The 26906-nt window shown below is 45.7% G+C and overlaps 1 protein-coding gene across 1 annotated transcript; it reads left to right on the top strand.

Annotated features, from left to right (window-relative positions):
* Positions 1-33: 33 nt before the first annotated feature.
* On the top strand, positions 34-25490 carry DMAP1 (DNA methyltransferase 1 associated protein 1; the record flags this gene model as incomplete). The annotated part of the gene is made up of 9 exons (XM_079536297.1): positions 34-135; positions 2653-2744; positions 3529-3724; positions 8016-8174; positions 9093-9260; positions 10573-10758; positions 14013-14084; positions 23476-23548; positions 25144-25490. 9 exons carry the CDS (start codon positions 34-36, stop codon positions 25488-25490), a joined length of 1395 nt encoding a protein of 464 aa, XP_079392423.1.
* Positions 25491-26906: the final 1416 nt, after the last annotated feature.

Raw genomic sequence — 26906 nt, 5'->3', positions numbered from 1 at the left:
GGTGGCGGGCAAAGGCAGCAGGCAAGCAGCGAGATGGCAACGGGTGCAGATGTGCGGGACATCCTGGAGTTGGGGGGTGTGGAGTCTGAGAACACGGGCACCATCAACAAGAAGGATATCATCAACTCAGATAAGGTGAACTGCCACAGCCAAACGGCTGCTGCTTTGTTTCCTGGGTTCTGATGGACCTGCTGTGTGGTCTCTGGGGTGGATATTTGAGAAAAGATGGAATAAAGCGCGTTCCTGTCATAGCATGTTTATTTTCAGATTCCTGTGGTGTACCTAGACATGCCTGCAGGGCTCTGTTCCTGGGTTCCTGTAGTTCTTAGTTACTGGTGCTGTAGCATTTGGGGCAATATTTAAGCTGTAGCTGTGCAGAGAGTGTTCTTGTGAGCTAGGCTTGGACTCAGGATGTTTTCAACTGTCTCCAAAATTCTCTAGTGGGGGGAAGAGAAAAAGATGTTTAGTGTCTAGTCCCCAAACATATGTAAGTAATACAAAGCAGCTCTGCTTGAGAAGACAAAGGCATTGTCTGACCTGTTTAAATGATAAATACTCTCAAACTGAACAAGCAGGCTGCATGTGGGCGAGCTGTGTGCCTTGTCTTTGGGACAACTGGGAAGTGTTGCCTGTGGGAATGTGGGCAAGCTGGGAAATAGTTAAGAAAGCATGCTGCATTCTCTGTGGTAATATTCTATTGGGTGCTGTTGCCTTTTGTGTTTTAAATTCAGGCAAGATCTTACTGTTCCGTGCTTTGCAAGGTGTTGGGAAGATCAATTCACAGCTAATAATGGGATGTGGAGGTGCTTGGAAAATGGTGCAGGGGATATGAAATCCCCAGGGATCTGTCTGTAGCAGAGATGGCCTCATTTGAAGTAAAGCCTGTGTACTGGATGAAAAGAACAGCCACAACAAAATGAAAAACGCCCCCATCTCCCTTCCTTACTGTCTTTGCTTACTTCCACTGGAATGTTTGGCTCTGAAGTGATTCTGTGACTGCCTTGCTGGGAATAGAGCACATAGTTTATAATTGGGCTAATGGAAAACTGATTACTCTCCCTAATTAGAAGGTTGAAGTGTTACAATCCCTGATAATCATTTGTTATGGTAAAGTGTGTCCAGCAAGCAGTTCACTGATTGGATTCAGCCTGTGATGTTGTGCTGCTGAGTGCACAGAGTTGTGAGTTCTTTGGTTGAGATGCACTTGTTTTTTGGCTAGCAGAGTGGAAGGAGTACTGAGAATATCTGTCTCCTTTGGAGTGGAAGACAAAATGGGGTTCTTGTCAAATTTGGCTGTCTAATGGAAAGAGAGAGGAAAGGGAAGGAAAGTGGGAGGTTTTGGAAGGAGTGGTGGAGGCTGTGTGCAGCTGGGAGCGAAGCATTTGGAATTTCTACACAGTACAAAAATGAAATCATTCCAAAGGCATAATCCATTATCACAGAGAGAGATAAGCATCAGTAATAACCGTGCAGCACTTGCTCAGGAAATAGTTCTGTTCTCAACTAGAAAAGATTCAGATTGATGTCTTTAAATAACAGGAGAACGATGAAGTACTTTCCAGTCCATTAGTGACTGAGAATGCTTTAGAAAAATTACTGGGCATAAAAAACATTTAAATCAACAGGACCAGGTAATTTGTTCTCAGGTCCTAAAAGAGCTGGCTGAGGTGATCTCTGACTTGCTGACATTAACTTTTAATAAATCTGGAAACGCTGGGGGAATTTTGGAAGCCAGTATTCAAAGAGGTCACATGGTGACCCGTGGGGAACTGCCCTGGCTGGCCTTACATTGCTCCTATGCAAAGTGATTGACAAGCACAGAGAAAGATATTTGATTAGGAGTAAAAATGTACTAATATAATGAACGTGTGTAATGAAGTTGTATGGAGAGGAGCTGTAGTTCAAGATAATAGCTTTTTTTTTCTTTTTTTTTTTTTTTAAATGGGATTTTGAATTTTCTTATTAGAATTGACTGTGTCTGTTCAATAGTTACGTTATGGAGTTACTTTTACTGTCACAAAATATTCTTATTTAAGAGAGGTAGTGCTGTGGTAAGCACTATTAGAAGTAGTGATATGGTAAGTAGTTAGAAAGACCAAATGTTTCGGACTACTCAGTAAACTTGGCTCACTCAAAGTGTACCTTGATAATGCAGTACTTAATGTTACTTCTTCATAAAATCGTGTAGGTAATAGAAGATGGATTATGTCTTAGAAACCATCAGCTCTGACAAGCTTTTTAAGGGCTAGATTGATTTGTCTGTCCTGAATTCTCAACATGAGGATAGTACGTGGGGAAAAAGCAAAAAGCCAGCAGAAGCTTTACTGTGTGAATATGACACTTGAGACAGGAGTGAGGGTTTACTTGTACAAGTGATTCTTCTGTTAGTTTTGATGTGGGGCTGCTGTAAGGTCAGCAGATCAAAGTGTTTTCAGAAGCAGGTGTCTGAGCAGCAGTGAGTGCTATCACTGAAAGCAGGCGTGCTTTGTTGTCAGTGTCTTCCACAGGAACTGGCAGTTTTCTGGAGAAACTCAAGGTGTCTACAAACAGATAGAAATGATGAACATAACAGAGCTCCAGCTCTTGTAGTTTTATATGTTCCTTTGGGGATTTTGCCGTGTCTGAAACTAAAATTCAAATATTTTGTTTCAGAAAAAATCCAAGAAATCTTCAGAGACGTTGACGTTTAAGAGGCCAGAAGGAATGCACAGAGAAGTTTATGCACTCCTCTACTCTGACAAAAAGTAAGAGCTTGAGTTCATCTGTACAGGTTGCAGCCTGGACTTTTGGTGGCAGGGCAGAATCTGCGTGCATCTGCAGTCTTGCCTTCCAGAATCATTGCCCATTGTGCTTGGCCCACTTGCATGCCCCTCTCTTGGACTTGTGTGGACAGTGCCTTGCCTGTCTTCTAAATTTGAGGGGTTTGCTTTGTGTATGGAGTGAGTTAGGTCCATGTGCAGTAGGCCAGTGCAACCAATGCAGTGTTATTACCTCTCTTTATCTAATGCTTTTCTTTTGTGGCTGGGAATAGCACCTGCTTTTACTTTTGCAAAGAGAGTACTGCTGCATCCTGTATTTGGCTTGCTCTGGGTTGTGCCCTTGCCTCAGAGGGTTCTTGCATAGTTTGCTTTCCAGGTGATTGTGTTCACAATTATCCATGCAGTGCATTCTGTTCTCTGATGCATGCAACTTTCAGCTTATGCAATGAGAATTGTTTCTCTGACAGTATGTAATCATCTCCGCATCCTTTTTACCTTAGAAGTTGTGAGCTGTGCTTTAGCTTACGTCAGCACTAGAGTTGGCTTAGAGCAATTTAGGGTTAGGTGCTGCTGTATGACCAGCACTGAAGCATCATGGAAGAGCTGAGCATATTAGCATTGCAGTTTGAGAAGCGCAAATCCTGGAATAAAATTGAAATTCAGGTTTTCCCGCCCTGGATATTGTGGGAAATCCCACTGTGAGTCTGAGCTCTGGCTTGTCCTGGGCTTCTTCCTGCTTCTCTTCAGCTGGTGCTTGTCTCCACCACAGGGATGCACCTCCACTGCTGCCAAGTGATACAACTCAGGGTTATCGAACGGTCAAAGCAAAGCTGGGGTCGAAGAAAGTCCGACCTTGGAAGTGGATGCCTTTCACCAACCCAGCAAGAAAAGATGGAGCTATGTTCTACCACTGGAGGAGAGCAGCAGAGGAGGGAAAGGACTACCCGTTCGCCAGGTTCAATAAAGTAAGTGGGGTCAATTTCAAACAGAAGTGAATAAATAGCAGCTGCAGACTATCCTTTCATCAGCTGTTTGAGTATCCAGACAGGAAGCTGGTTCTTTCAATGTCTGGAGGCTGAAATAGACTTGACAGTTGCATTTTAAATTGCAGCATGACTGCATGCAGCCTTGTAACCTCAGACTATGAAGTCTCCAAATCCTCCAAGCTGAGTGGGCTCAGTATGTGGTCAGAGCTTGCCAGAGTATTTCTGTGTTCCGGGGGTGCAGTTGCCAATTTGGTAAGGAGTCACTGCACCGTCTAATTAGCTTCTTAACCGATGTCCTCTCCCTGATTACAGGCTGTGGGTAGTAAAATGCTCTATTCTGAGTGAGGCATTGAAGTCATAAGTCTTGTTATCTTGCCCAGTATGAAAAAATTCACTTGTAGCTTCTTGGCCAAAACGCTGGCTTGCAGCCTTTTGGCCAGATTCCAACACAGATACTGAATTATATCGCATTCCTCTGAAATTGCTCCTGTGGTATCAGTGCAGTGCAGTACCCTGTTCTTTGCATCTTATATTAAATTATCACAACGTGTTGTTATAATCTCCTGCTGTCTTTTGTCCCAGATGTATCTGCTTTGAGTGGTTAGTGCTTTCATGTGCGTACAGAAAGGAAGCTGCAGCAAGATTTATATTTCAAAGTCAGGACCTCAAAAGTTAGGATGGAGGAGACTTAGTATGCCTCCATTATGTCATTTAACCCCTTTTATGATGCAAACCTCAAGGAGGAAGGAAAAAAAAAAAAAGCATGTGATCCCATGATTCTGCAGAAGCTCTGCTTGTATGTAACTGTATACAACATTTCAAGTTTGCAACCCGTGGAGCATCAGCACTAACAAAGCCTGGCATCCTGCAGAGTTAAGCAGTTGGTTGACCTTGTATGTTAGAAGGCTCAGACTCTGACTGATGCTTTCTCTTTTGTTGGGACGCTGGTAAGAGCCTCCTGTGGTATCTCTTCTCTGATGTCTAGGGTGGAAGTCTGAAACAGGACTCACTTAGTCAAGGCACCTACCTAGCTGTCTGCATGAAACTTTGGCAGTGCAATTATCTCTAAGACTCTACCTCTCTAACAGTTTTTGGCTGAGTTCAGACAAGTTTATCACAGGGGACCACGCTTGGGTGTTGTAATTATATGATTCTTGTTTCCTTAACTTTATCACGTACTGTGAATTGACAGACAGAAGAGTCTTCAGCAGGGCTGCAACCTACAGATTAGTGGTACAGACCTCTGCCATCTGTGTGAACACACACAACCATGTAATATTAGGGGCAAATTTATTTGTTTTTCCCTACTTTTCTCCTGGATCCTTCTTGCATATGTGATACCTCTGTCTGTGTCTCTCACTCCTGTTAATGAGTCCACATTCTTGTGCAGACTGTCCTGTTGATCACTCAAACTCTTCATTCCTGCACCACTGCTCAGTTGCTTTGCCTTTTCTCTGTGCTACCAGTTTCCCCTATGATCCATTGTGAAATGAGAACATAAAAGCAGCTTCGCTGGTGTCAGAGCAAAGGCTTGAAAGGCTTGTCTTAGCCAAAATTCTCTTTCTGACTACTGTTCATAAAGGTTGGGAGAAAGAGTAGGAGAAGGGGGCAAATACAGCACATGTGTTGCTAGCTTCTGCTGGTGTTTCACTTGGGGATTTCTTAACTTGGAACTTGTTTTTAACAGTGGGTGCATTCAGGGCAGAAATCTGCTTTGTGAACGTTGTACAGCAGTGAGTTCTGCAGGTTCATTTTGTGTAGTGCAAAGAGGTGCTTCCATGTTGTTCATAACTGTTATCTGTGGATTTCATTTGATGCCTTTGAGCTCTCGAGTTACAAGACAGTAAACTGTCCTTGCTGCATACACTGTTTTCCATGCTTTGACTTGCATCTGCCCTCTGTGCTCAAACATCCTTTCTTTAGAAATGGGTGGACTGTGAGTGCATGTTGCTGTTCTGGAGGTACGGTGGGTTTGTTTCTTTTTTTCTAGTCATTATTACTGTTCAGTTTGTCTTTTCACTGCTGCTTAGCATTGTGCTGGTGTTTTCACAGAACTGTCTCATGGCTCCAGGATCTTTCCTGAGCAGTTGCAGCTAATTTAAAGCCCATCATTGAGTTTGTAGTGTGAAATGTGTAGGACTGAGAGGGGTTTTCTGGGCCATTGAACCCTTGTCTCTTTCAGGCCCTGCACCATCCAGTCCCTTTCATAAACTGATCAAGTTCCATTTGCTGGATTTCCCTGCCCCTGTGCTTGCTTGGGAAGCTGTTCCAGTCGCTGTCAGCTCTGGTTCTCATTTCCAGGTTGAATTCTCCATGTTAAATGGGCAATTTTTTTTTTTTCTTGTGAGCCAATTTCTTTGTCTGTATCAGTTGTTTTTCTTTTTTTTTTTTTCTTTTCCCATCCTGTGAGTATTCTTTGCATTCTGTCCAGCATCCTTGAAGCCTGCAGTCAGATCTCTTTCAGGCTTCCTCTACTAGGCTCCTTTCTCATCCAGTCTGAGGAGAGAGCACAAGCTCCCCACCCCATTACTCATCCTTGTTGCTCCTCTCTTTACTTGTTCCCATCTCTGTTCATCTTTTCTGAGCATTGGTCAGTTGAGTTGTAATTGGTATTCCAGACAAGGTCTTGTTATGCAACTGAAGCCCTTTCAGTTTCTGCTGGAAATCCTCTTGGAGACTCTTGTTTGCATCTTCATGGCTGTATTGCATTTGAACTGATGGCCATCTGATGTTCAGGCTTCCCATCTCATGCGAGCTTGTCTTCTTACAGAAGACTTGCTTCCAGCACTGCAGTGCTTAACTGTGTTCCTTGTGCTCAGAAGTCTCTTCCCATTTCTGCTGATCCAGCTTTGAGTTGTTTTACTGCAAATGCAAATTCTGAGTGGCGTGGCCACAAGGTGCTAAAACCTTAAGTGACTTATACAGGCAACCAAAGTAACTCTCATAAGTTATCTCTTTGAAGGAGTCCCCACTGTGTAGACTGTCATAACTGGGGAAGCCTGTGAGCCACTGAGAGAGAGGCTGAGGAGGTGTCTGAGGACTGCTCTTTGTCTCCTTCCCTTCTATGACTGCCACCTTCCCTGCTATCTGCTGCACAGGGCTGTGCTCTTTTCATGTATGTATGATACTCTTAAAAAAGAAAATTTTTCTGAAGAAGTATATAGGACATCCTTATGGTGTCTAGTAGGATGGCTTTTCTTTTGATAGAAGTAGTGCTTGAAGGCTGAGGTGTGTGCAGTGTGTCTCCAAGAGATATTCTTCACCTTTATGCTTCCGTGCCTAAGTGCTGGAAGAAAGGCTGGAGAGATCTAAAGAGGCTGTGTGGAGTTGATGAGGATGAGTTTTCTGCTGTAGGACTCAGGAGGGCATGGAGGTTTTGAAGCGTGTGTGCTGCTTACATGCATGTGATGTTTTCTTGTTTCTCTTGCAAGACCTCATCAGGCAGAGCAAAGTTCCACTGCAGGAGTGGTAAGGGAGGGAGTGACTTTAAATATTTTTGTTGTTCCTTTAGTAATCTAAGGGAGCACTATGTGACACTTGTGTTCTGGATAGAGCCTCTGCAGAGCGATTTTAAGCAGGAAAATGTGGTGTGGGTTTGACCTTTTAGGCACCTGGGATGGAGTGCTGTTTGTAGCTCTGCTGAGGAAAAGGGTAGATGAGGAAGGAAAGGCAGAGTTGTTTGCCAGGCTTACAGGTCTCAGTTGTACTGCTCTGGTCTTTCAGATCTTCGTATTTGGTGTGGATTGTGCTCTGAAAGAAGTGGGTTGTGTATCAAAGCAGGAAGTATACTGAGGAATAGGACCCTTTCTTGTCTACCCTGTTGCTCCCAGGCAGCAGGCATGTCCCAGCTCAATTAGAATCAACTGTCAGAGCAGCTGATGCCAAAGTATTGGTGCTGCTGTGCGAGAGGAAGGGAGGGAAGCTGGCCCAGCCTTGATTTCACTCTCGCATTTACGTGGCAGTTTTGCAACCTATTTTCGGGATGTGGGCTGGTGACTCTGCCTATGTGAAGCAGGTTTCAGCCTACCAGGCAGTAGTCGTGTTTGTGGTGCTGAGATCCCGTGTTGCTCCTTGTGAATTCCTCTGCCTACTTTACACTTTCTATCAGGGCGCATTGCTCAGGATTCTCGCAGTGCCTCCCTGATCCTTCATCCTTCCTGTCAGCCTGCTGCTCTTGCCCTCGGCTCCAGAATTTCAGCTGCTATCAGCTGGCTATGTGAGAAAGGTGGTGTTGTAAGAGAGCTGCCATGTTTTTCTTTTCCCTGCTTAGACAGTGCAGGTACCTGTCTACTCGGAGCAGGAGTACCAGATGTATCTCCATGATGATGCGTGGACCAAAGCAGAGACAGACCACCTCTTCGACTTGGCTCGGCGTTTTGACTTGCGCTTCGTGGTGATTCATGACCGCTATGATCACCAGCAGTTTAAGGTGAGTCCCAAGGGCCAAGGTGTTGCTGGCAGCTTGCTGTTACAGCACATGTAGGGCTTGCTGCGCTGCGAAGAGCAAATTACCCTTTATATCAACTTAATTAGGGGAAAATAATGAATTATTGGCAGCAGGGAATATTGAATTTCCAGCACAGGGCATCGCTGCTTGTTTTGTTTGTAATTAAATCCACTGTGACTTGTGCTCATTCCCTGTTGCATTTTATTAGAAAGTTAGGTTTGTCCCTGCCAGAAGAACGACTCATTCCCTGAAGATGAGGCAGCTGGGGAGTTTGTTTAACTGAGCAGGATAGGTGTTCTCTGTTGTTGTATCAGCCCTGGGAGAAGAATCTTCTCATGTTCCCTTGGAAGACTGGGATTTTTTTCTTGTGCTACTTCTGACTTAAGGTTTGACCTGGGTGCAGGCTTCTGTCATCTCTTTGGAGAAGTAATGACCATCAGTGGTCTGAAGATGCAGTCCTGGTGGCATGGTCCTAAATCTCTTGTAACCTGTTGGTGACTTGGCAGTGATGTGATTCCCACAGAATGCTTTCAAGAGCTGGAGGCTTTTGTTGCCTTCTGACATGCTTGAGTGAAGAGCATGTAACAAAGTGAAATAACAAGAGTCTGCCCAGTTGGGCAGCCCAAACACCCTTAGTGCTTGTGATAGATCATGGTTTAGGTTCCACGTAATGTTGTGCAATGAATTGTTGCAGCTGATGCCTTCTTGGCTATGGCCGCTGTTATGACAGCAGCTCAGAGGAGGCCTCTGGTGTGTTTGTCAGTTTCCTGGTAATCCTCATCCCAGGTGTTCTCTTACACCCCACCTGACATCCTTCAGCTACTGTGTCCTTATCTGGTTACTGTGCAATGTTTTGCTTAGTTCTTTCATAATTCAGTCCTCTTTTGATGTCTTCCTCAGAAAAGATCTGTGGAAGACCTGAAGGAACGGTATTACCACATTTGTGCCAAGCTGGCTAATATTCGTGCAGCTCCAGGCACAGACCTGAAAATCCCAGTTTTTGATGCTGGCCATGAGAGGAGGAGGAAGGAACAACTGGAAAGGCTGTACAATAGGACACCAGAACAGGTAATGGAGAAGAGAGTATTGCTGCCCCCAAAATTTTTATGCCAGGCTTACGTCAGTGGGTGGGTAAAATAGGCCGAAAATAGGGAAAGGGAAAAAAAGACTGAACAAGAAAACAGCAACACCTGAGTACTGCTTTTTTGGGGGGGGGGATTTCTCATTTTTAAAGGATACAAAGGGACAATAACTAAGGAGTCTTACTCTACAGGTGAGAGAGCTGGATAAGCAGAGTTATGTCCTCTGGTAACTGCTAGTACCTTCATTGTGGCACTTAACTGTTCCAGTCCTCTGAATAGAAGGAGTTATCAGATCAGTGTCCTTAGATATCAGAAGCATGTATGAAAAAACTTCTTTATTTTGAGTGTTACAGAGCACTGAAACAAGCTCCTCAGAGAGGTTGTGGAGTCTATTACCTGGTGTAGGGAACCTGCTTTGGCAGGGGGGTTGGACTTGATGATCTCTGGAGGTCCCTTCCAACCCCTACAATTCTGTGATTCTGTGATTCTGTTTCTCTGGAGATATTCAAAACCCACCTGGGTGCTTTCCTGTGTAATCTACTCTTGGGAATGTGCTTTAGCAGGTTGGACTAGTCTCCAGAGGTCCCTTCCAACCCCTACTGTTCTGTGATATTTCATATCTGAATTCATTCCGGCTCCCATAGGCTCACGGTGAGCATATACCATCTACAGGTCTAACAAAGATCCTGAGTCCCAGCAGGGAGAGAATTATTTCCTTTGGAGTATAAATCTTGATCAAAGGCTATAAGTTGGCACGCTTAGTTTTCCTCTCTGTTGAAGTGGCATAATGGTTTGGGATTTAGAGATTAAGGAGCTGTGTGTTCCCCAAAGTTTGGGAAACTCCTTTTCTGTTAGGTGCTCAATCTAGTGATAAGTTTATGTGTGTAACGACTCTGCTTGTCTTTCCCACGTGTATTGGTGTGCTGATATTAGATGTAATGTAATTACATGTCTGGGGGGAGTCAGCTTTTCATAGCACTGCATTTGCAGCTATAGCATATTTGAGCTTTTTTACCCTTTCTGTCTGTGCTCGTTCTCCTTTCTGAAGGGGAGACTGATCACTCATGATTGCTGCTGAAGGGTGGACGGTGAATGTTGCCACACAGTACCTGCTAGGTTGTAAGCTGTCTTGCTGTGCTCTGCAGAGCGTAATGTGCTCTGTAAATCCGAGCCCCCTGCTTAGGCAGAGGAACTTAAAGTCAGCTGATCCAGAGCATGGTTGTTATCAGTAGATGGCCCCCTTGCCTTGCTAGGCCTCCTCTACTACTCTGATCGCCTTTCTGTGCTCTGGTCTGCAGGTGGCAGAAGAGGAATATCTCATTCAGGAGCTCCGCAAAATTGAAACCAGAAAGAAGGAGAGAGAGAAGAGAACACAAGATCTGCAGAAACTCATCACAGCTGCTGACACCACCACTGAACAGAGACGCGCTGAACGCAAGGCTCCCAAGAAGAAGCTGCCACAGAAGAAAGAGACAGAGAAGCCTGTAAACGTTTATCTTTTTTTCTTCCTTCTTTGTGATCTGGCTGGGTAACGTGTTTGCTTCAGCAGTTCTACCGGGATCAGGCTTTCAGCATTTTAGGGGAGAGTGGCTGATGGCTGCTGCATTCTGGCAGATATTCTTTGGATGAATTTTGGAAGTCAGCCATTTGCAGAGAACTGTAGTATGCTCTCTGTCTCCCATTTGAAAAGTGCTGGTTTAAATAATGTTTTCCTTTCCCTACCTGAGAAACAGGATGAAATGGTGTCAGCCAACCATTCATGCCTCATGGCAGAGAGAAAAACATCTGTCTCTGCTCTCCTAAGGGTGTTCTGCTTCTGCTGTGCAGAGTTGTCACACAGACCCATCATCTTTCACCTGCCTTCTTTTCCTGGTCCGGGTTTTTTATCCCCTCCATGCTCCTGGTTCTCAGGAACGTTTTCTCAAGCTGATTCCATGTCTCTCTCCTGAGCCTCAGCTGTGATCAGAGCAGTCTTGCTGAGATGCTGTGTCCATGGAGGGAGACATGGACACACTGGAAAGAGTCCAACAGAGAGCCGCCAAGATGATAAATGGAGCAGAGCATCTCTGCTATGATGAGAGGCTGAGGAAGCTGGTACTGTTCAGCTGGGAAGAAAGGAGGCTTGGGACAGGAGGAAAGATGGTGGATCTTGTCAGTGTCCATAGATACCTGTAGGGAAGGTGCACAGAGGGCAAAGCCAGGCTGTTATCAGTTGTGCCCAGTGCTAAGATGAGGTAATGGGCACAAACTGCAACACAGGAGGTTCTGCATAACATCAGGAAACACTTCTTTACTGTGTGGGTGATAGAGTGCTGGAACAAGTTGTCCAAAATGTTGTGAAGTCTCCCTGCTTCAAAAGCTGTCTGTACATGGGCCTGAACAGCCTGCTCTGGGTGTCTCTGCTTAATCAGTGGCCTCCAGAGGTCCCTTCCTGCCATTCTGTGATACTCCTGCATTATGGGAGCTATTGTGTCTCGTTTCTTTCTGAGCCAAGCTAAAGTCTAAGAAGCCCGGAACACAGATTTTGATTCACATTTGATGTTACCTTAATCTCATTTTCTGGAAAGAGGGCAGCGTGAACTGAACTGAAATCAGCACCTTTGATAGGAAGGGGGGGCTGTTACATCTCAGGTATTTCCATCTAATCACTAGTAACTCTTGTCCATCCACACTGTGATCAGGGAACACTTGTCATCATCCCCCAGAAGGTTCTGTGCAGAGAGGGGAGAGAAGAAGTGAATGCTAGAGAGTCATTGCCCAGTGAAGCGTGCCTAATAGCCACCACTACCTTAAAACTTCTCCCCAACACCCAAGCCAACATAATGAGTACAGTAGTGCTGGGGACATTGTGCAGTGAATTCCTTGAGGGCTGATCTGTTAAAGCTTACCCACTTGTCTTCCTCTGAATAAAGCAGCTCATCATTAGTGGTAATGACAAAAAGGTGATGGTGGAGAATAGGACTGGAAGGATGCTGTGGATGCCAAGATGAGGGAATCTAGCACTAACTGCACGTGGGGCTGGAGCCTGTCTGCAGTCATGTACTGGATAGGCACACCAAGGTGGGCAGAGAAGCAGTTTCTGTTGTTGCACTAGCATCATTTCAACCATGACAGAGTCCATTAGGAGTCAATTACCAACCATAGCCGGGAAACGGTAAGAAAAAAATTGCATTTTAACTAAGAATTTGAATCGGGAGCTGCATCAGCATCATTTCAACAAAGGAAAATCATTTACCAAAGAGTCAATTGAGGTTGAAGCGTTTACAGCGTGTACAGGCACGCGAGGCAAAAGAACTCATTTAATTGCTCGTGTTCTGAGTGCAGTCAGAGTTGTCTCAGCCAAGCCAACGGTGCTGATTTACCTTCAGTGCTTGTGTCAGGGTGTTCAGCAACAGACTGGGGAGCAGAGTTTGGGGCATCTGAAAGCCAGCCTTCATCCACAGGAATCAGAGAGTACTGGTTTTTGGTCGCAGCCTTCTTTCTCCCTAATAATGCAGGGAGAGAGGCTGCAACCTGCTGAATCTCAAAGTGATTTCCTAAAAGTGGGTAGTTAGAGATAACTTTTTCCGTCATGGGCACGTTTAGAAAATTATTCCTGGGGCCTCTGATGGTTGGGGTGACCAGAGATAACAAAAATTTGAATGCCTGGCCATGCAGAGTGATTTGCAGGGTGTTATCTCCAAACGAGGACATACAGGTAGCTGATACAGCAGTGGGAGTCAGTGGCAGGGAACTTGAAGAATTGAGTCACTGTCCTTCAGCATCTTTTGATGGTGGGGTGGCCCTCATTTGTGTCAGCCCTATGTGGAATGAACAAAGAGCAAGCTGCAGAGCCTCTTGCACAGAAATGATGGAGCAGCAAGGCGAATGCTGTCTCCAAAGAAATTGGGAGATTTGAGATAACTGTTCCTTTTGGAATAATATGATTGAGCATGCATTTTGCAGTGACTGTGGCTATTGTTAGATTCAATCATGAGTATCACTGACCCATCCAGGGGGCCCTGTACTATTCTATGCAAAGGGCCCTGCTGATAGCCTGGTTTAATCGCTTAAAAATATGCTCACCTGTGCTCAGCAGCACAGATGTTTATGGGATTACATTTATTTTTTCCATTTTGCTTAAATACAGCCGTGTGCTGTGCTGTCAAGCAGCTGTGTTAGAAGTTTACTTTCTCATATTACTATGCTTAAAATTTGAAGTGGGGAAAAGAGAGAACTGTCTAATTAAAGGACAAATGGAAAAATGTGTATGAACAGCAGGCTTCCCTGGAGGGGTGCCGTCCTTATGATCTGCACATCCTCGTTAGTGGGTTCGTATCTGTGCAGATCAGAAGTTTCTCAGCTCTTACATCAGAGAATTTGCAGATTTGGGAAGTCTTGGGCAATTTTGATCAGTGAAACGGGCCAGGTTAGACAGGGATAATAGTGTGCAAATATGCATATGGTGGTACCACCATTTAGGGTGAGGGTTTATGCTCATTAGATGGGGATAAGGCTTTGTGGAGAGCAGTGCTTTTAAAACAAACTAACAAAGTGCTTGAGCTCTGCAGAGGTACCTTTAGCCCCGGTATTTTTCCCTGCGAGTTTGTTTGGGATTTTCCTCTTCCCCCAGCACTGACATGTGGCCATGGCAGGTGGTTCTGTCATAGGAAACAGCGTTTCCCCTTCAGATAGTGTCTCTATCAAATGTTGTATTTTTGTTTCCTCCATCAACACATCCTGTTTCGATCTCTTTCAGGCCGTTCCTGAGACTGCTGGCATCAAGTTTCCTGACTTCAAATCTGCAGGTGTCACGCTGCGAAGCCAGAGGGTAGGCTGTTGTTCTGGTCCCGTGGGACCTCTGTTAATATCTTTCAGTCTGCCTGTTCTCCTTTTATAGCTAAAGAAAGTCAAGATCTTGCCTCTAAAATAAGAAAGGAATGCCACAAATGTGGAGACTCAGAAACTAGGAATGCTGGCTCTGTGGAAGCCAGCACATTGCCTTGCAGGGGCACCTGAGCTTGCTTGTGTTTGTGACTGGTGTGTCCACTCGGCTGTTGGACGCACGTGGCAGACACAAATGGAGCTGTCTGACCCAAACAGCTTACAGCTAAGTGTCACAGGCCACGTAGAGCACCTGTGTTAGTAGGTGAGAAGGTGCACTTAAGGACTGGATCTTCAGATTATGGCTTGTAAAGAGAGAGGTACATAAATGCATCCAATTTTTAGCCTTTTTATTCCCAGTATGTTGCTTTGGAAAATAAGTGTGGGAAAAGCACCTTTGTTCATCCTGTCATTCAGATATCTCTGAGAAAAGAACTTCCTTGCTGTTTAATCTGCAAAATTTGAGATCTGTCTCTTAGCGACACGTTTTGGGATACAAAGTCAGGTAGAGCTGCCTGGCTGGCTGAATGTTTTCAGAGGGGTTTTGATAGCGAAATCCTGTTTGCCCAGGACAAATTTGGTTTCTTTTTCTAACCAAATAAAAAAAAATCCTTAGTTGCATTATTGCAGCAAAGGTGGCGAATGAGGTTTCTTGCCCTTCCCCCCACTTTCTAGATCACTTTAAAGAATACTTTATGGGATGCTTGCTTTTGTGTCAGAATAGTTTCAGATCTTGTTGGGAATACCCTGGGGCTGCCAATAAAAACACGTTGGGGATGATGCTGCTTTAACTTGCTGGTGTATGTGCACGTTAAAGGTGGCATGCCTGTGCAAAGCCAGGGCTGGGGGGGAGACCCCTTAGTGCAGAAGTGCCACCACCTACAGGTTACTTGTTTGAAAAGTGGCTGCAGCCTTGAGGAAGAAGGAAAAAAAAAAAAACAACATAACAAAATAAAGCCAAACCTCTGCCAAAAAAAAAAAAAACAAACCCAACCCAAACCAAAAAGAAACACCAACAGAAAATCCAACAAGTTATGGGCCATACTGCAGTGTGTGCGCTGAGATTTATGGAAGCATGGCAGATGTGTTCTCCAGCACTAAGATAAATAGAGTAATTTATGGAGATTGATTTAGATTTTGAAAACTAGTAAGTGATGGTTGATCTTTTTTATTTTTTTTTTCCCCCTGAAAGGGAAACTGAGCAATAACTTGTCAGTGATGGAACCATCTGGCAAAGCCAGCAGCCTTTTTGTGTGCCAAACAGCACAGTTCAGATCCCATCCATTGTGAAAATAGGTGCCACTGGCTTCTTCCTGTTCTCTTTAATGCTTAGAAAATGCAGTGGTAAGCTAAGGCATGGTAGTCTGCTTCAGCAACTTTCAGCCTACAGTATCCAGTCTCCTGAGATGATCTGAAGCAGCTTCGTATGCTCTGCTTGCAATTTTTGAGGTAAATGCTGGTATTATCGTTTGCAAATTTTAAAAGATTGCAAATCACTGGTTTAGATGGAAAAATAGCACTTTGCTGCTTGGAAACATGAATCTTCCCTCCAAGCCAGCAAAATGAATTCATTTGTAGTCTTTAGTCAGTTGCCTGGGTTCTTTATTTAATTCTTCCTCCTGATAGGTTGACTTCCTTCACATATGGATGATGGGGAGAACTGATTGCATAAGATCAGTACCTTGTGAACTGGTGACAGGTGCTGGAGAGCTGAGTGGTGTAAAGTAAAGCTGACAATCCATGCTAATCCAAATACTTCAGCTGTGGGATTTTCATGACAAACCCTCTCCACACCAGCAGTGTTGGGTTGGTAAGAGTTGGGAGCAGGCTAGGGCTAGCAGGGGAAGTGGTGTTCTGGGCTGGAAAGCTGTACTGTGGCAACATTCAGTGCGAGGTCTTTTGCTCTGAGCACACTGGATAATGATTCCTGAAGGCTTGTGATATCCTGCAGTTCTTTTGCCTGAAGTCTTAAGGGGTTCCTTATCTAACTGCTTGTGTTGTCGTCTCTATTTTGTACTTTGCCATCATGCTTTACACCTTTGTGATTAGGTGCAGCTGGATTTTGCACTGAGAACAGGGGCTCAACTTCTGTCACGCGTCAGAAATGTATCGTACCATCCCAAGGCTAATGGCACTTACTCTTTGATTAGAGATATTCTTTTATTTCCTGAAGATTTACAATTAGTCTGATAAGTTGAGTTAAAATTAATATATAGAAGTGTGTCCTTGAAGAAGGAAGCGGTCTGTATTCAACTTAATTTGTTCCTAGTAGTTTTAATGACGGCAGCTCAGGCTTTTAAAATTCCCCCTGTTGTTAAAGCGTACAAATATCTTATGCACAGGCTGAATTTGAAGACTTTTTTCTTTCCCCCTAGGATTAATGGTCACTTACAGCCATTATTCTTCATAACTGAAAGTTTCTCCTTCAGCAGACGCTGAAGTGTAATCTTCTCCAGTGAGTTTGACAAGCTGCCTTCTATCACAATGGCTTCAGTCTCCTATTGTTCTCCATAGGGCTGTGGCCACGGGCAAAGAAGGCCACAGCCCCCGTGCCCTTGCTCTGCATGGGATTTCCCTTCTGCCTCCTGACAGCACAGATCGTGAGTTTCTCTAATGGCAGTGGGAAGCTGGGCATTATGAAAAGCTTCATCTTAATTCAAGTCAGCGTACTGCCTTGGTGCACTGAGAACAGGAGGTGGTAGCAGATGTTTGGGAAGGGAGTAAAGCCTTTCATGAGTTCCTTGAAAAGGAATTTTACACCTTTGCCTTTGGTGTTAGTAAAGCTGTTATGAAAATAACACCAGGAATGTATTATTAATTCTAAGTGTTACTTCTAGAAAGCTTCCTGTTATACCAGCTCTGTTCAGCTGGGAGGGCAGATAGCCAAAGAGCCAGAGGAAATGAGAGATGAGTAGGGAATTTGTATGGGGAATGGAGAGGAAGAGACTGAAGGGAAGGCAGGGAGCCACGAGGAAGGCTTTGCTGAGGGCCTGCCTAAAGGGAGGGAAAATGAGAGCTGTTAATCTTGAATCTTTTCCAGGATGCAGCCAAACCAACAGTAACCGCACGTCTGTGATGTGTGCCATGCATTGCTTCTGCAGGGCAGTGCTGGGCTTGTTTTGAATTCACCACTGTTTCTGTGCCATGTCATGTTCAGCTGAACTTCAGCTTCATGTTCGGTTTAACCTTAGGCTTCGTTTTGTTCAGGGCCTACTTTGGCATACTTCACTTCTCTTTGGAGTTTTACCTTGAGTTGCTCGTTTTCTTTCTCAGCTTGGTCTGCAGATTTTAAGTTCTGGTTAGCTAGTGCTGCTGAATGGGAAGGGTGGTGCTTTTATGAAGGAAGGTGATGGATGCAAAAGGATGGACATTTGTCCCTATTCCTGTGTGTTTCTGGTATTGATCTGTGTCCTTGCTCTATTGTCACGGCTTCGGAAACAAAGGAACTGTAGGAAAATCTATTGAGTGATGTCTCATGTGGTAACAAAACAGAACTTGAGGGTGAAAAGGAGTTTGTGGAGATCTCAGCCCACGGGAAGGACTGCAGCGTGGTCATTCAGAGCTGGCCATCTTCTCAGGAAGGGCTTTCAAACAGCAGGGCGGCCCCTTCTGCTAACCAGCATCCTGCAGACAAATTGCCCCTCTAACCAATTAATAAAAGTAGAAGAAGGCAAATTTCAAGTGCAGCTTTAGTACCCATTGATTCAAATATTCACACTCAACAGCTTTTAAATATTTACTAGCCAGCTGAGCATTTTGTTTTTAGCACTGATTAATGAGTAAGAATTTACTGTGGTTGTAGGGGGAATGTGTGTGTGATTTCTTCTCCATCTTTTTTTTTTTTTTCTTGGAGTATGAACTGAGTGCTTACTGCAGCACTGAGATGAATGATACTTGAGGGGAAGATGGGGCTGTGTGTGTGTTTATCCTCCCTATTTGGTCTGCCTCGCAATTAAATGGCCAAGCACAGTGCCTGTTTGCTCTGTAGCAGAGGCTGTTGGCTCTGTTCCTTGCCTGTCATTAATGCAAACCCAGACCTCATCGGCTGTGGCCATGTGAAACATCTGTCTGTCCTGTGATCAATACTGTCCCTTCAGAGGCTTAGCTTTGGAAGCAGTTCCATAAAATATCAGTTTATTTGGATTTGATAAATTTAATTACTTGCAGCAATTAATAATTTATTTGTTTTGTATTGATTGCAGTCTGAGGCATCTCGGTAGGATAGTCTGGTGGCGGTCAGCACGTTCTTGTTAGGTGGGAAAGTATATGTTTCCAGGTCTGAACTTCCCATGTATCAGTTAGCAGAATTGTGCTTGTTGCTTCTGCTAGCAGTTTTTCAGTAGTGAAGTTGTAAATTTTGCACTCTGCAAGAGAGTGGGAGAGAGTAATGTCCATGGGGAGCCTGCCAGAGGCACGAGGGGAGGATGACATCCTCGTTTCTGTGAGTAAATGTTATGAACAAATGGTGCAGGCTGGATCAAACTCAGGTTGTGGCATTACCGTGGACATGTTGCATTACGTGCCCTTTAATTAGGGCTAAGTGAGTGCTGCTGTGGTTCCTAATTAAATGCATGTCTGTAAAGACTCGAATAGGATGAAAATGCGGGGCTGTTTATTTTTTAAGAGAGCAATAGGAGGATGCAACATCTTGAATGAACTGCTGAAGGTGAATCCAGCATGTTTCCAACGCTGACGTTATTAACTAACCTGCAGGGCAATGGATGCTAAATTGCTGGAAGAAAAATGCATCCCTCGCCGTTTTCATCGAGCTCTGTGCTGTGCAAGAGCGTTGGGCCAGAGCCTTCCTATACTCTCAGGTGGGAAGAGAGCACTCTGGCGCAGTGATGGGGTTTCTAGAATAAGAGGAGGTGTAGTTCTCCAGCGTGTGAAGCCAGGTTCATCTAGCAGGAGGACTGAAGTATAGGGTTTGTACTTATGCACAATTGATTTGGGAATTTGTGAGGTATGTCTGACTTCTGTCTGAAAACAAAGCCTGAAATAAGCACTTACAAAAGTTAATGTGGACGTGTTTTCCTAAAGTGTTGTTTTATTTAGCATTGTGCCTCACTGATGGGGTGAGTTGATGGTCCCACGCTTACCCAAAAGGGTCACTGTGTTTAATGTTACATTGCATCATAGGGATGGCATGGCACTATGATATATTTTTTTAATTATCATCTTTCCTAAATCTCAGTCTGGCAGAGCAGCAGGCACTGTTGTAAGACACGGGGTCTGTGGCTGTAAGCTGGGACACAGGAAGGTGTGTGCATTCACTGAGGCAGAGAACATCTGTGTAATTTCAAACTTTTCCAACTTTTGCATATATCCCTTGTAATTACCCACCTACTTCTCATTGCACCGCTTTAGTTCTGAGCAATTAAGTCCTTTAAATTGCCAGAAATGTGCACATTCATACTTGAAATTGAGTTTCTCTGTTGGGGTCTTTTAAATTCCAGAGCTCTGAAGCTAAAATACGTAATATGGTTCTTTCCTTCCTTGAGTCTTAAAACCGTGCAAAAGTGGAGGCTCTGTGTTCCTGCAGAGTAGAGCCATGCAGCAGGGAACAGGTTGACCTTCTTTCCCCATCTTCAGCCAGAAAATGCAGACAGCATTATTCATCTGAAACTTCAGCACTCCGTCTTCCTGGAAACCCACGAAACAACTCGGTACTCTAAAGGCATCCATGAAGAAAGTGCCTAATGAGAAAGTTTTCTTGGAATGCTGCTGAAATCCACAAAGAAGGTGGTTTTCAATGTCAGCGAGCTGTATTATAATGCTGAACAACGGGCCTGGTGCGTAAAACCACAGTTTTATAGCTGCAGAGACACAGGTCAGAAGCGTGGAGCTCTTGGCATTAACGGTTTTAGGACGTTTTGTTGGGGGTTGGGGAAGGATGACTTCGAGGAAAAGACTGCCTTGAATTAAAATGGAGTGCAGCACCAGGGAGGGCGAAATGTCATGTGAGATGTCCAAATCACCACTGGTCAGTCATTTAAAACTCTTGGCTTTTGGTGAGAGACCAAAACAGAAAGTTTGATCATCAGCACAGGATTTTCGGGGGTGCCAGAAATGGAGCATTGACAAGAGCAGGACATCTGAGGCGGTGATAGAAATACAAGCACAAGTGGCGTTTAGCTGAATCTGTTCCTGTAGGTTCTGCAGGCCTGCCCCATTCCCAGCACAGACCCCCGTGCTCATTGCTACCTGCCAGCTGGTGATGCTGCAGGACACAACAGGGCGTTGTGTTGCAGGCTCTGCAATTACACAGCCATCATTACTCTTCCGAAATAAATACATTTATGACTGTGCTTACAAGTATTATCATAAATCATGGAAATTGAGTGGCACGCGGAAACAAATGGAACGAGTCCGTTTGGGGAGGTTGTATCTTCAGTTATTTCTTATCATGTTTGTTCGTTTAATGAGTTTTGCCGATTTGCAATTAATTTGCAGTAGGTCTCCTGGTCATTAGTGTGAATTAGCAAGGTTTTGTTGGCGGGATGTCTCAAGCATTAAATAAAGGCATAGAAAATCCTGTATCATTTGGAAGCTCTGCGCAGTTTCCCTGGAGCAGCAAGGCTTTGCCTCTGTGCAGAGAGGCTCTGGGGCCCCGTGCTGTTGGTCCACGCAATTTTCTGTGACTCTTTATTTATTTTTCTCCTGATACATGTGGTTCACGTGTTTAGTGCGGGTTGTTTATAGCAAGGACAGAGGATTGCAGTCCTTAAATCAAAAGCGACGTTGGTGTAATTATAAGCGCGGGCTGGTGCTGCGAACAGGGCTGTAGGGAGAAGCTGTCAAAGGAGTGGAGCATCCAAAATATAGTAACCTCAAAAATCCCAGCTAATCAGTTTTCTGACTAGAGCAATCTGTTTCCCAGGTATTATTATTATACGGGGACTTTAAAGATAATAAATAACAGTAATAGTCTAGTGTAAGGAAGGAAAGAAAAGGGCAAATGCCATTCACCTCGGAAGCTGTGGTTGCTTGCTGGAGTTCTCTGAGGAATTTGCCTTAGCCTCTGCAGAGGGCTTAGTTCACAACAGTGCCAAGAGCATCCCGGGAGCTGTGGGGTAGGCGCTGAGGTTGCCCTGGATGTTGCTTTTTGGTAATGCAGAGAGAGGGCCTTCAGACAGCACCCATCCCAGCGTGCTCATCAGTAGCCAGGGAGCTGTGCTGTGACCTCGTTCCTCAGAAACGAGGGCAGCTGATGCAGCACTCCCAGCACTCCAGCACGTCTCTGGTCAGCTGCCGAAGGCATCAGAACAAAGAAGACTTGCTGAAGTAAGCTTGGGCCTCTCTGAGCCATACAGAACATGAAGACTTCTCTCCTGCAACAAGGCAGCCCAACTAACGGACCCTGGCTAACAGATTATCAGCAGCATTTGAGTAATAGACTGCTCATTTAGTTTTAATACATTTTGCATAGAGAGCAATCAGCCTTCATCAGTCTTAGAGATGAATTGGCTTAGCCAGCTAAATTCTAAAGGTATTAGTCTGACAGCAGCCACATAAATCATAACATTTCTTAATGATGGTAAAATTAAAATATACTCTTGCTTTGAGAAACCAATGAAGCCTTCCTCTTCACAGGACAGATCCTCCTGCCTGAATTGAAAGGAAGTTTAATTGATACATTTTTAAACTAAACGAACAGCCCCACTGCTCTTCAGCATCTCTGGCGTTCCATTATTTGTAGTGAAATCGACTTGTGCTGTCTGTGCCTGCCCCATCCTCTGGTCTTTGGGAGCACCAGTAAGGGCCTTGGCTTGATGTTTGTTGACCAGACTCCATTGCACAGGAGCAGGTCACACAGTACTTGAAGGTTTTGCCAGAGCAGTCGTTTGTGTTGCTAATAGTTCCTTGAGCTAGTGAAAGCCTCCTCAGGGAAAAGCTTGTGCTCTTCCTCAACACAGCAAACCACGACTGCTGTCTGTCTGCCTAGCCAGGCGTGAACTTTTCTGATTTCTTGTCCTGTGTTGCTGCAGCTGAGTTGAAGTCTGGAGTGCTTTTGTCACTGGTGCTTGACCAAAGGGTGTCCTGTCTCTAGCTAGGAAGATGTTGCCCTCAACACCGTGATGTAGGTGTTGAGGGCAAGAGTGAAGACACTCTCAGGGCTCTGAAAATCGTGCTGTGTGTCTGGATCTCTTCGATGGTCTTGTGATGCTGGGCTTTCTGTTAATGGCTTGTGCCCTAGAAGTCAGGGATAGCACAAGCAGAGCTGCACTTCTTGTCCTAAAAGTTTTGGGTGGTTCCTTATGGGGCAGAACAGTTCACTGGACCAAAGTCTCTTGCTCTCAGGATCATTTCACGGTGCTCCAGGCTGGCCCAGACACTGAGCCCAGGACTCTCAGGGTATAAAAATGGGACAGGGTGCCCTCTAATCCTTGGCTGCAGGGGTGGGTGGAAAAGCTGGGGCTGTGGAGGTGCAGTAGGACATACCCAGCCATAGCTGGATGGCCAGTACGGTGTTTGGCACTGTGAATCGCCTTTCTCCTGCTCTGTCTTTGAGCATTGTCGAGGAGCGAATGTTCTTCCAATTGTTAGCAGATGCATCGCAGGGCTTGGAGCCCTGTTGTCCCTGCCATATTGTGCCAGCTGCGTTTGTGCAGCTTGTCATCTAATAAACGCTTGGTCTGAGCAGCTCGCACTCCTGCTAGAGCCCAAATGAATGCAGAGGAAGGACCCTGCTAAGTGTATGCATTCTTCCTCTCCTGGCCAGCTCCAATTCCCTTTCATAGCTCACATCTGATGCTGCCTCTCTCACCTAGCCCCTTAGCTCCGATGTAAACGTGCGTTCACACTTCCGCCAGTCAAGTAACTGTGCTCTCTCTGTCTCTCCCCTTTGTTATAAAGCCCGCTCTGTAAATGAATCCCACAGGTCTGGGGCTCAGCAGGTAAAAGGAGAAGTGAGTCTGTTAGCGCATGAGTCTAATCAGGCCGGCTAAAGCGAATAAAGTAGGGCAGCATTGCACATTAGCCGCTGTGTAAATGAGCCCTTTGATGGACTGGGCACCGCGGGAGAGGGTTTGAAGCCAAGAAGAACTTTTGTTGTTAATTCAGTGACACATGGAAACTGTAAAACAGCGTGTCTTGCACACACACGAGAGAGAAAATAAAAGCCTTCGCGACCGGGCTTTTCAATACCTGCCCTCGGACCTAGTCTGAAAACTTTCAGCCCCTGTCTCCTTCTCTTACCACTTGATTTTCCTTTCTTTCCCTTTCTTTTTTTGTTCCCCCTGCACTATAAAAAGAAAAGCTCTGTTGCCTTTTGAACTAGATGGCTGTGAGTGAGGGCTATCTCTGAGCTGTGTGGCTCTGTTACCTTTGTGTTCCAGATGAAACTGCCGAGCTCGGTGGGACAGAAGAAGATTAAAGCCCTGGAGCAGATGCTGATGGAACTCGGAGTAGGTGAGTAAAGGGGGCACGCGAGAGAGAAAGAGACACACAGAGCTAGCCTTTGTTCTTGAGATGGGCTATTTTTTCCCCTAGTAATACAGCCAGTTTCTTGAATAACAGTATGTGAATGGTTTTTAAAATATTTTATGTGTTTAAAAAAAAAAAAAAAAAAAAAAAAGAGAAAGAGGGTAAAAGCCAGAACAAGATGCACAGGGCTTTTTTTTTTCTTTTTTTTTTTTTTCCTCCCAGTAGAAAAATGTTTTAAAAGACCCTTTGTTTCTCTCTTGTTTGGGTCTTTTTAACTATCAAGAGAGGCAGCGCAGTATTAGGAAGGCAAATCTCAGCCTTGCCGGGAGAGGTACTTCTGAGTGCGTTAGTGACCATGGCACACACATTGTTCAGGGCTGCCCTGTCTCGCTTTCAAGCTTCGTTTCCTCTTAATTTACTGCTCGTGGTGGCAAGTCCAAAATGCGTCTGGGACTTTTCATCCCCCCTTTATAGGCGGCGTGCTGTGTGAAAATCTGGAGCATCTCTGCTGAAAGGCGAGTAAACACACAGCCTCACTCTTGAACTCTAGTGTCTTAGAAGCAGAAAGAAGGGTTCACTTGCCATGGACGGTGCCCGCACGTAGCTGGAGGGGAAGCAGTGCAGCTGGTGCCCTCCATGCAGCAGGGACAGGGCCTGCAGGGCCGTCAGGTCCCGGCACACGGTGCCCTTTGGTTGGATTCCTGATGGCTCCTTTTCCCCCCGCTGGTTTGGGGGCAATGAAAAATAAAAATCCTTATTGGTGATTTACAAAAGCTTACTTACAGAGCCTGCTCCCAGCCCTGACTTCTTTGAACTTTTGTTAGTTTTTTTTTGGGCCAATGGGTCCCTGGCTTGATACGTTGCCTCAGAGACTGTGTGTGGTTTTGAAAGCCTCCTGCAACTGGTAAAAGCAGCTCAACCCGGCTGATTTCACTTTTCTGCTTTAGAACTGAAGGAGTCACTGAGTTTGTTTGTTTGTTTTTTTTTTTTTCCTTTTTTTTTTTTTCCCCTTTTAGGAGCAGTCCAGGGAAAAAATAGGTGTATCTTCTGAATGACATTAAAGGAGAGCTAGATGGAAGGAGATTAATTGCGGTATATAAGCATTCAGTAGAATGGTAGGATTGAGGCTGAGAGTGCCAGCTGAGCCTTGGGGAAGGATCTGAGTGCCTCTTTGAGCTCACTTTCCATGAGGGCAAGGATGGGATTTCTGCCCTCCCACTCCCGCTTTACAAAGTATATGCATTTCAAGGGCTTTCTGGAGCTCCAGCCATGCTGTGCCTTGGAGTACAGGAAAAACACCTGGGCTTCGTGTGGGTGAGCACAGTGCTAGCAGGGAGGGGTCTGTGGCCGAAAAGCAGGCCACATGCTGCAACAGGGCAAATATGCAGAGCCTCATCCTTTTCCAGAGCACATAGCTGTTCCTAGCAGTCTTGATATGATGAGCCATGTGTGTGACTGGCTGCAGCAGGATGCGTGGTGTAGGGCGGTGCAGGTCTGCCATCGGAACTGGACCTCTGTAGGGATCTTCAGACACAGGGTTGTAGCTCTGGGTGTTTAACAGGGCTCCTTTTTCTCCCTAGATCTCAACCCTATGCCCACGGAGGAGATCGTGCAGATGTTCAACGAGCTGCGGAGCGACCTGGTACTGCTGTATGAGCTGAAGCAAGCCTTTGCCAACTGTGAATACGAGCTTCAGATGTTACGGCATCGCTATGAGGCCCTGGCCAAAGCTGGTAGTATCGGCCCCCTCAGCGTGGAAGGCAGCCATCCAGATGGCCAGACAGGGCTCGGCATCGAGGAGGGCAAGGGAGATGCCAAGGACCAGATCATTGACGTAGTAGGAGCACCGCTGACCCCCAACTCGGTGAGAAGGAAGGTTGTGGGGGCAGAACAGGGAGCACTCAGGTCTCCGACGCAGATGCCGTGACGAGCACTGGGATGCTGCCCTGCTCTCCCTCCAGGCGTGCGCATCCAAGGGAGCCCAGCACGCCTTTTCCCCCAAGTCCCAGTGCTCTCTGGGCTCGTCTCCTGTGCTGGACAGTGTTCTTGGTGCTATAGGTGGGGTCAGCAGGTCTTTCTTCATCCTGCATGCAGGCAGATGGCTTGATGTGGGTGCCATCGTGGACCAAAGCAGTGAAGCTTTGCCTGACGAGAGCTTGCACCAGGGCAGCGGCAGTGATGCCAGTACAGCTGCAGGCCTGAGGCATTTTCCTCCAAGCCACATAAGGGCTGCTCAGCAGAGGGAAGCAAGCGGGAAAAGCAGTCTTGATATGACGAGCCATGACCTGCCCAAGTCCCTGGAGTCGAGTGGTATCCTGCCTGGGGCAGAAGGCTTGGGAAGGAGAGAGGTATTTGAAGAGCTGAGCAGTGTTTCCATACTCTGCTTCCAGCGCTGAGGAAGAAAAGCCAGACCTCGGAGTTCTAGAAGCCACTGAAGCTTTGCCACGAGCCCTGCAACAGCACCCTGTGCGTGTCCATCTGCAGGTTGTACATCAGCAGCCCTCTCCTCCCTAACTCTACGAGGGCAAGTTGCCCAGCCCCTCACCCTCAGCCCTGAGGCAGTGGTGTGCTTAGAGGTCAGGCAAGGCTGCTTTCCCCTCTGTGCGCTCCCCTGGAACAGCTGAGCTGAACTGTCTGATAAACAGCTGCCCGTCTCCACGCAGTGGCATCCCTGACGCCTCAGATATACTGCCCCCAGTAGCGTCACAGACCTTTATTTTCTAAAATGTATAATGTATTATTGCAGGATATTCAGAACACCTTATCTGTCAACAGCAGAGGTGACGCATTAATCTGGACTTGAGTAATGTCCTATTCAGTTGTGACAACATGGAGTCATAAGGAAGCGTTCCACCGAGACAGGTTCATGTTCGCAAAGAAGTCTTTTGCATCTTTCTTTCACTGCATTCAATCTCACCCTTCGATGCGGTCCACAGTATCCCGGTTGGTGAACGCTTGGGGCTGCTTCGCATCACACTGCCTTCCCTCGACAACCCTTGATGGGAAGGAAGGCGGTGGTGGCAGCGGCCGTGGCTGCAGGAGGGAGAGCCCAAACGTGTTCCTGACCACGTTCTTCCTCAGCCCCACCTCTTGGAGATGGAAACAAAGAGGTGGGCCCGGGCAGCGCAGAGAGGGTTAAACTGACCTCGTCTCTGACATATTTGAAAGAAATATAATCAAGTTAATTCACTGCAAGGCAAATTCAGTACCTAAAGGGCCTCCATGTTAAATACAGCACTGACCTTTACCGGCTGATTACACAAAGACGACACAATTAGATTAGTCCAAGACAAAAGGTCAAGCACATTCACACTGTGACCATTTTATGCTACCTTTAGAGGGG

Source organism: Tetrao urogallus (genome assembly GCF_951394365.1).
Source record: "Tetrao urogallus genome assembly, chromosome: 5".
In the NCBI taxonomy this organism is placed as follows: Eukaryota; Metazoa; Chordata; class Aves; order Galliformes; family Phasianidae; genus Tetrao; species Tetrao urogallus.
This window is presented reverse-complemented; position numbering and strand designations above follow the sequence as displayed.